Here is a 10451-nt window from a genome sequence, read left to right as displayed (position 1 = left end):
TTGTTGTTCTTCTTCCTTCTTGCAGAGAATTGCAACGATGGCCGGTTAAATTCACCAATCTACTTTATAATCGCTAGCTTTGAAACATATTTATTACTATTGTTGGCAAATCTCATAAATTGAATACGGAAATCTCAGCACATATCCTCAGCAAAATCTCAGTGCATATCCTCAAACTTTGGACAGCTTAAAATCAACCTGTCACTAACAGAGAATTTAGAACTACTAACATTTCTCAGAAATTGATTACGGAACAAGTTTAGTTTAATAATTTTAACGCCGCACACACAATGGATCAGTAAAGAGGCGATGGTGCCGAAGAATAGAGGAATGTCAAAGTTGAGCATCAAAGATTATAAATAAGGAACCTTGAAAATCATTTTAATAAATGATTGATTAAGTTGTCAGTTATATCATAATTTAATAAATGTATTTGTATATATATAACATATTATAGCTTTGAAATAACTAGATTTTCCCTTAGAGAACATTTGTGCATGCTCATATACCAAAAAAAAACATGTAGACAAATACAAAAATCAATTCAAAGAAGGAAATGCTTATGGCCTAACAAATTTTATGGTCATTACAAACTTCTTAAAGTATAAAACAGGCACAGAACATTACATGGTAAAGTTTAAACATGACACAATTGTGAAGGAGTACAAGATAATGGAATTCCCTAAACAAATTTTTCGTTTAAAGTCATTCAAAACATTACTAGACAAAGAAGAAGTTGACGAGAAGAAACTGATAGGTATTTTTTTAATAAATCATTTCTTTACTACTTTATTTTTTCTTCATCTAATTGAAACATGTTTTCCTCTTATGTAACTATCGATGTTATTGGAATGATAGTGGAGATATACTCTCCACTTGACAAAGTTATATCTGTAAAAAAACATGATTGATAGATTTTATTATTGAGGATGCTAGATAAGACTATAATTTCATATACACTAAAGTGCACAGTTTGGGGTGAGCATGTCGACAAGGTTCTCCCATACTACAACTCCACTATGGATTAGCCCCTAACTGTTTTGATTCAACTTTGCAAGGTCAAGATCTTGGATATTAAGTTATGTTATTATTGTGTAGATATAAAGAGCAATTCAGATTTGAGCGTATATGTACATATTTGTGGCTTAAAATGAGTTATGTGAACACGTATCGGATTGTGTACAATTACGTTTTTTTTTTTTTTATAAATTAGTTTAGCTCCTATTTTTTTTAGATGGTGATTTACGTATTGTGGGCTCTTTTGGTACCACGCAATTATTGTTCAACCATGATTTCCTGGAGTTTCGAGCATTTAGGATAGGAATAGGTTAGAATAACCCTTTATTTATTAACTGATAAAATAGTGTTTTAAAATTTTTTTTGCCTCATGTCTATTTTTCTTCCAGTTTTCCAGAAGATCACACACCACTGAGGAGTATAGATTCAGGGTCTAGATTCTCTTTGTTTATGTCGGTTAGGCGTTTAGTGAGTGATGACATTGTTGTGTCTACTATTGAAGAGATTTATCAAAGAAAACGAGTAATTTTTTTTTTTTTTGTTCACATAATATTAGATTTTCATATGTTCTTACATTATATTGCATGCATTTAATATAGCAATGCTGGGTAAACAGGCGTGGCGATTTCTAACAAAGCCTGACTCATTGGTCTCACGAGTTTACAGAGCGAGATATTACCCAAAAGGGACCTTTTATGATGCCAAGGTAGGGAATAACCCCAGTTTCTGTTGGCGCAGTATAATGGCAGCTCAGAACATGATTTGTGGTGGAATCAGGCGCAGAATTGGAAATGGAAAGACAACCCTCATCTGGGATCACCCATGGTTGCAGGATGAACAAGACCCAATGATTCATACTGATGAGCCTCCATATTTAAATAATGTAGCAGTGGTGGGGTTAATTGATCATGAGACACAGACTTGGGATCCGGATATATTGGCAGATATTTTTAATCCTACGGATGTGACTAGGATAAAAAAGATCCCAGTATCACCGGATTATGAAGATATGTGGTATTGGCATGATGATCAGGGAGGTAATTATACTGTTAAGAGTGGCTACAAAACTGTTGTGGGTAATCTCAATGATAATACAGGCACTCATAATTGGTTGCGCCTATGGAAGTTAAAAGTCCCCCAAATGGAAAACATTCTTTATGGAAAGCTTTGAGTGGTATCCTCCCTACTACAACAAACTTGATTATAAAGAGAGTGGAAGTACAACCAACATGTGCTATGTGTGGGATAATGGATGAAGACACAATGCATGCTTTAGTAACATGTGGTTATGCAAGTTCCATTTGGGCTCAATCTCACCTTCCAATCCCCATGACAGCAACAAATATTTTTTATACTTGGTTTAGTGATCTATTAAATATTTTAGACACTAACCAAATTGTTCACGCAGCTGCAATTTTATACCATATTTGGAGAGCCAGAAACTGAGCGGTATGGGATGCATGTCTACCGTGACCACGAAAAGTGTTAGCCTTGGCCGAAGCCACCACACTTGCATGGCAAAGGGTCCACCCCACCCACCGCCAAACGAACCACCAGGCTGCCGCACAAAGCCCTATTACCGCCACTGCCGTGACACGGCAGCAGCAACAACAAGTCACTGCCGACGTTGTGACTGCCGAGGAGGCTGCCGAAGAGGACGCACGGTTGGAGTCTACCGAGCCGAGAAGGAAATGTTATGTCGATGCCGGATTCATGGCTGCTACAGGAAATGCTACGGTTGGCGCGGTTTTGTTCAACGAGGAAGGGGATATGTATCGGCATTCAGTGCACCCTTATCAGATTGTCTCTCCCCGCTTATGGCTGAGGCAATAGCATGCAAGGAAGCCTTGTCTTGGTTATGGAATCGTGGGGAACGCTCGGTATGCTTACTCACAGATTGTTTGACCCTACAACAATATTTGACAAATCAAGCTGTCACAGTTCGGACTTACGTGGGCTATGCCATTGATGCTTGTAGAGCACGCATTATTTCTTTCGATTACTGCTCAGTTATTTTTATTCTAGATCAGAGAACTATTTAGCTCATAGTTTAGCGGCTTCTGCATTTAATTCTTCTACGATTATGTATTCGGACGATGTCCCTCCAAACTCTATTTCTGAGTACTTTTAATATATGCCTTATTGGCCACCTTTCAAAAAAAAAAAGTAATATTTTACAAATACAGCTGGAGGAGTATTGGATTGTAGCAAAGATTGTAGGAATAGCATGATTGCAAATATCGCACCTAGGCGCTAGGCGCCCGGCCGCCGCCGTGAAGAAGGCCGGAATCGGCCTCCTCCGCGGCCGGCCGGCTAGGTGGTCTAGGCGGCCGCCTAGCCGGCTGAACCGGCGGTTTAATTTTTTTTTTTTTTTTTTTTTTTTTTTTTTTTGCGTTTTAAATTGCGAAAAGTTCGGGAAGGCATAACTTTTGACTCGGTTGTCTGTTTTGGACAATTTTTTTTTCAAATCGCGTATTTTTCGAGATCTATCCACCGAAGGCGGTTTGGTCCACTAATTTCTCAAAAAAATGCTTCTTTATCTCTTAATTTTAGTTTTTTTTTTTTTTTTTTTTTTATGTATTTAGATGGTTTAAACAATCTTTTGAACAATTTTACAACCACTTTCGTAAATAGTTTTTGAGAAATAACTATGAAAACCTTATGTTTTATTACTAAATTTTAATTAAAAAATTAAAAAAAAAAAAAAAATCGGCGCCTAGGCGCCCCCTTGCCGCCTAGGGGGCGCCTAACATTTTTTGCAACATTGAGGAATAGAGAGTTTGGTGGATTGATTCTATGTTTCATGCAAGGGTGGTGCATGTAACAAAAAACTCATTCCACGGGAAGGCTTAATGTACCGTTAAAGTGCGACAGATCATGGCAAGAAGGCTAATGAAATACAAGTTGATTGTTAAGGTTGTTGACAAGACAGGAGATGCTCCATTGTTGATTTGGGATCGTGAGTGTGTTGAATTGCTGATTTCAACAGCAACTTTGAAATCTAAGTATCATGAGCTATATTACTATTTCTATGTTCATGTTGTTTTAAATGAGATGAACTTATTTGACTAAATAAAATGATGTAGTATGAATTTGTCTTAGCTATTTAATATTGTGTATGCAATAGTATTATTGTTTTATGTTTGTTTTTAAAACTTATTTGTTTTAAATTGATCAGGAAAGTAAAAAGATTTCTGGAGAGTTAGAAAGTTTATTCTTGAAATATTACATTTATGAAAAATTTAATAATCTTGTATCTTGTATTGATATACGTCAGGATACCGAATAATACTTTGATAAATTCTGAAACACTAATTTAAAAATATACATTGCCATTGGACTATTCGAGCAATGCGCATGCGGTAACTAGTTTTATATATAGATGTACATATATCATGTTTGTGTATGATATTATAATATTTCTAGAAAAAAAAAAAAAACACTAGGGTGAATTTATTATTTGCCAAAAAGAATGAATTTACATGCAATCACATTTTTTAGATTAATATTATATACTATCACGTAATAATTGTATAGTATATTCTTATATCATAGGAACCCCCTTACTTTGAGAGGTTGCTCCCACACTGTCGCTGGTGAGACTCAATCCCTGATCATTCTTCTAAACTTTCACCTATATAATCAGTTGAGCTGTCCATGCAGGTATATATTCTTATATCATTATTATATAATCGTATTCATGTTGTACTAATTTATTATTACATGAATTTTATAATATGTTCTATTTGTGCTAACATATTCGTAGTATATGTTTAACAATTATGCTAGCTCTAATTGGAATGAGATTCGAACTTAAGACATTTCTTATAGAAATTAATAAGTAAGTTAATAATAATAAATAGTTAACGGAATATTCCGTTAATAAAGTTTATACTAACGTAATTTAAGGAAAGAAAATAATATAATAAAGAGTAAATAAGGAAAATCATTAAAAATACTAAAATCAAAATAATATGAACCATTCATTTCAAGAAACAATTAGTACCGACATTTTTTTATTCCAGTTAAGGGCCTAACATTATTCGTTCTTATTATAATTGTATGTATAATTGTATTGTATGTATAGATTGTAGATGTAGATGTAGATGTAGATTGTAGATTGTAGATGTAGATGTAGATTTACATGTTTTATATTGAATTTATTGTTTGTCAATACATTAGAATTTACATGCAATCACATATTCATACTATTTGGTTACATATTATATATTATTATTGCTACTTTTATAGTATATTTTTATATTATTGATTGAATCCATGCGTGCAACGCATGGACCACATACTAGTGATAATAATGACATGACAAGTATAATTGATACTAGCATTTTGTACGGGCGATGCGCGAAAACTTATGCTTAATATTAAAATATTATTAAATAACAAAATTTAAAAAATTAGTTAAAATTATGTTTCGTAATTTCTTAAAGTGATGATACTTTTAATTTATTTTGAATTATCATATATTTAAATAATATAGTGATCAAAACAAATATATATATATATATATATATATATATATATATATATATATATATATATATATATATATAATATGTATGTATATTATTTGTGTATACATATCAATATATCATATATGTGGGTGTTAACTTTATTATATAAATATTATATATATTATTTATATATATTTATATAATAAAGTTAACACCCACATATATGATATATTGATATGTATACACAAATAATATACATACATATTATATATATATATATATATATATATATATATATATATATATATATGTATATGTATGATACACATATATAATTTAACATTCATATAAATATTTAATTAAAATATAATTTATAATTAAATTAATTGTTATATGTTAATTTTAATAAAATGATAATTAAAAATAGAAAAATGATATGATAGATGTAGGTGTATGCTAAGATTGGTGGATATATTAAATACTAACGGTGTTATAACGGTGTAAGAGCAGTGGCGGAGCCACAATGGGGGCAGTGGGGGCCACTGCCCCCCCTCAACCCTCGCTACTAATATATAAGTACATAGATAAATCACTAAAGCGTTTAGTAGATCAATGGGTTGAATCTTGAATATGAAAATGGAGTGTCCAAGCTTCAAAACTCACTTGTAGCATTTTATATGTTTTAGCTTCTTGTCTAAGCAAACTCTTCAAACAAAATTGTGGAAGATGCAATTTTTTCTTAGAAGTGAGATCTCAAGTTAAGTACGTCCCACTCATATTATTTTCTGGATCCGCCACTGTGTAAGAGTAATTTTGTCCAATACAAATAAAATGTACAACAATTAAAGCAAAATGTATATATTTATTAGCATATAAAAAAGACAAAAATCAACGACATAACTTGTATTGGCACATATTAATATGTTTTTAGATTTAGATAATGAAGATTGGCATTACTATTAAGATTTAAAAGTATGTTAATATGGAAACAAAATTCCTATTTGTGTATTGACAAATTTTATTACGAAATAATTATGTAAAGTATAAATATTAGGTAAAAAAATTATAATTAAAAAAGGAAACCCAAAATCTCACTCAAAGCTCACTGCCTCACTACGGTCAAGTGGTCAACACCAATCTCTTCCTTAATTAACCTGTTAAACCCAAGTACCAGGAAGCTTCTTACCCATCTCAAAATTACACTTTTATCCCTCAACCCCAAAACCCCTTATTATCCCATTTGACCCTTCCACAGCTGCAAATTTCCCTTTTGGATCATCATTCCTTGATGATCAAGCCTCTCAATTCTTCATTACTTTTCAAATATTCTCCGATTTCTATACGTAAATTGATCGATTTTCAGAAAAAACTGTGGTTGGGAAAACATGGTTATGGCTAAGCAGGGTTTCCCTGACCAGAGGTTGCCGCCGGGGTTTAGGTTCCACCCGACGGACGAGGAGCTGGTCCTGTATTACTTGAAGAAGAGGATCTGCCGGCGCCGAATTCTCACTGATGTCATCGGCGAGACTGACGTCTACAAGTGGGATCCGGATGATTTGCCTGGTATTTTTTCCACGATATTGATTGTGTTTTATCATTAGGGTTTTGCTTGGCCCTATGTATTGTTGGTGTTCTTTCTGATGTTTCTTTGATTATTTTTCTTGAGGATAGCGGCATAATGAGGTGTTTGATGATGTTTTTCACTATTTGAAAATTGGATTTGCGTGAATTTTGATCCTTTTTGTTTTTCTTGATATTCGCCTTAGTTTATCTTGTTGGATTTGCGTGATTTTGAATCTTTTTGATATTCGCTCTACCTATGTGTTTAATGGCTGGTCAAGACAAATGAAAAATATTGTTTTATCATTAGGGTTTTGCTTGGCCCTATGTATTCGTGTGTTGATTGTGGGTTTTCTTTCTGATGTTTCTTTGATTATTTTTCTTGAGGGTAGCGGCATAATGAGGTGTTTGATGATGTTTTTCACTATGAATTTTGATCCTTTTTTCTTTTTCTTGATACTCACCTTAGTTTATCTTTTTGGATTTGCGTGATTTGAATCTATTGAATCTGTTTGATATTCGCTCTACCTATGTGTTTAATGGCTGGTTAAGACAAATGAAAAATATTGTTTTGAACTGATCCTTGTTGACTATTCCTGTGGTTGTGGTTCGGTTCTATTGGGATCATATATGGTTGATTTGTATTGGGCATCTCAAATGTGTGCTTTTGTTTGATTTATTTGGATTTATGGAAAAACTTTTTTAAAGTGATTCTAATTTTGATTTTATTTGATTTTTTTTTTTAAAGTACTAAGTTTTATGTATGGTGACAAATATATATGTAGATAGTATATAGTAGATGCCAATAATTGATAATTAATTACAATAATATTGTGAAACACATTGAAATGTGAAATACTCTGAATGAATGTATTGTTGAACTGTTATCTAATTAATGAAAGCAAGAGTCAAACAACTATCAAGTTATTACCTAACTTTAAACTTTAAAGTATGTGATTTCATTTCTGTATGTAGTCTGAGTAACCATGTATGAGTTAAAAACTTTGTATGGCTTTCTAGAAAACATTCTCCTTTTGTGTTGATTCTTGTCTCATATGGTTGATTGGTGTCTCACATTAAGTCATACTCCTGTATAACAATTGATAACCTACACCTTTCCAACTTTATTGGTTTGATAATGTTGTTGTTTTTTTTAATTATTTGCAAATGTATTGACTGTGTTTTTGCAAATTTTGAAATGCAGAGCTATCTAAGTTGAAGACTGGTGATCGGCTATGGTTCTTCTTTAGCCCCAGAGATCGAAAATATCCGAATGGTGGCAGGACAAACAGAGCAACCAAGCATGGCTACTGGAAGGCAACTGGAAAGGACCGTACTATTACGTGTAATTCTCGTGATGTTGGTGTTAAGAAAACGCTTGTCTTCTATAAAGGCCGTGCGCCTACTGGGGAACGAACGGATTGGGTGATGCATGAGTATACTATGGATGAAATGGAGTTGTCAAGATGCCAATCTGCACAGGATTATTATGCACTGTACAAGCTGTTTAAGAAGAGTGGACCTGGGCCCAAAAATGGGGAGCAATATGGTGCACCGTTTAATGAGGAGGACTGGGCTGATGATGAATGCGTTGGAACTAATCTCCATGTTGAGCAGGAAAAATCTAGGAAGAATGTCAATGATGTTGGGCTTATTGATGATCCAAAACCTAATGATGTGTTGCCTGACTTGCCTCCCCCTATAGATGGTCTTGAGGAATTCCTGAAGCATATTGCAGATGAACCTTCACTTACAGAATTGCTTCCCGTTGATAATAGTTATGTGGACAAGGAGGATACTGCAAGTGCTCTGCTGGATCACCCTGCAGGGGAGGTTTATTTGCCAGTGCAAACTGCTACTCTTTTTTCTGTCCCACCACTGCATAATGAGCAAGCCAACTTCGATCCGATACATTCAGTGACACTGCAGCCACAATTGCATGAAGCAACTGAGGTCACATCTGCTCCTGTAAATGAATGGAACCCTAAAGTAGTGGAAGAGGACTTCCTTGAAGATTTTTTGGAGATGAATGATCTTGATGGTTCAGAACTCAGTGTTAACCAGAACTTTGATAAGCCAGTGGAGAACTTGGGGAGCCAGCAGTTCGTTGATTTTGATGGACTGAATGAATTCGAGCTCTACCAAGATTCAGCTATGTTCCTTCATGATATGGGGGCTATTGGAGTGGGTCAAGGCACTGAACAAGCTGCAAATCATGTGGCAAATGGCATTATAAACCCACTCTATACTGATTTCGGTGATCAAATGATTAACAACCAGCAGTTGTATTTGAATGAGGGTAATGAATTCAACCACCAGTTATGGAGCCATGATCTAAGGTGTAGCACGGTGAACCCGACTGAAGCAAGTCAGAGTGCCAACCTTCCATTGACTTCAGGTACAGAAATTGTTGCAGATAACTATTGGGTTGCTTGATTGTAGCAATGACTCATTTTTTAAAAAAAACGTTAAATGCAAACTGTTTATGCCTTGGTGGGTATCTTTATGAGGGGCTCTTGGACAGATGGATGGTATGGAACTCCATGTCATCCTTCCAAATGGCGAGAACTCTTTTGCCCAAATTGAAATGGGGGAGTTTGAGCCAGCTTCAAGAGCTCTACTGCTAATATACAATGCTAGATATCGTTTGCTAATTTTACCGAGTTTTGGTGTGTATAGGTGTGGTATATGGTAATCATTTGGAGAATCATCCTGTGGGAGCAAATTTGAATCAGAATAATATACAGGATGATGCTACAAATTCAAGCTTCTCTTCCGCTCTATGGGCCTTTATGGAATCTATACCAGCCACTCCTGCTTCAGCTGCAGAAAGTGTTCTGGTGAACAAGGCCTTTGAGCGAATGTCTAGCTTCAGAAGACTAAGATTAAATGCCCGAAACGTTAAAGTTGCTTCAGGTAATACCTCTGCAACTTCAAGGCGTTCCGGCAAGTCTAAAAATGGATTATATAGATTATTTTGTTTTTCTTTACTTGGATTGTTGTGTGCCATCTTATGGATGTTCATAGGAGCCTCATAGTTGTAGGGAAAAACTCTTGCCATTACTTTGGCATCTTAATGAAATCTAGGGAAAGCAATATATAGTATATTACCAAATAAAATCTTACTCAAAAGTTTAGGGTAACAGAAGTTACCATTACCTCGAAATAGTAACTCTTTTTTTTTTTTTTTTTTTTCTTTTTTCTTTTTTACCAATGGCAACTGGAAGCCTTGCCGCCTTTTATTTTTACACTTTTGCTGAATTCATGGTCAAATCCTCTTTTATGCAAACCTCCCTCCCACACAAACACAACTAATGTTTTAACATTTTATGAATTCTCCAACCTAATATATTATATTGTACATGTATCAATGCCCCAAAAAGTCCATAACCATTGTTTAAC

General features: G+C 34.3%; 1 protein-coding gene across 1 annotated transcript; it reads left to right on the top strand.

Annotated features, from left to right (window-relative positions):
- The first annotated feature begins 6729 nt into the window (after nucleotides 1–6729).
- On the top strand, nucleotides 6730–10215 carry LOC109151378 (NAC domain-containing protein 17-like). The gene is made up of 3 exons (XM_019299375.1): nucleotides 6730–7052; nucleotides 8254–9447; nucleotides 9729–10215. The coding sequence occupies exons 1-3, from the start codon at nucleotides 6875–6877 to the stop codon at nucleotides 10085–10087; spliced, it is 1731 nt and encodes a 576-aa protein (XP_019154920.1). The 5' UTR covers nucleotides 6730–6874; the 3' UTR covers nucleotides 10088–10215.
- Nucleotides 10216–10451: the final 236 nt, after the last annotated feature.

The sequence above is a fragment of the Ipomoea nil genome, unplaced genomic scaffold (assembly GCF_001879475.1).
Source record: "Ipomoea nil cultivar Tokyo-kokei standard unplaced genomic scaffold, Asagao_1.1 scaffold2283, whole genome shotgun sequence".
Classification (NCBI taxonomy): Eukaryota; Viridiplantae; Streptophyta; class Magnoliopsida; order Solanales; family Convolvulaceae; genus Ipomoea; species Ipomoea nil.
Note: the sequence above shows the minus strand (reverse complement) of the source record. Positions and strands in the feature narration are given on the sequence as shown.

Coding starts and splice junctions, on each gene's coding strand:
- LOC109151378 (XM_019299375.1), top strand. CDS start 6,875: ATGGTTATGGCTAAGCAGGGTTTCCCTGACCAGAGGTTGCCGCCGGGG. Junction 7,053..8,253: donor GGATCCGGATGATTTGCCTG/GTATTTTTTCCA, acceptor TTTGAAATGCAG/AGCTATCTAAGTTGAAGACT. Junction 9,448..9,728: donor CAACCTTCCATTGACTTCAG/GTACAGAAATTG, acceptor TGGTGTGTATAG/GTGTGGTATATGGTAATCAT.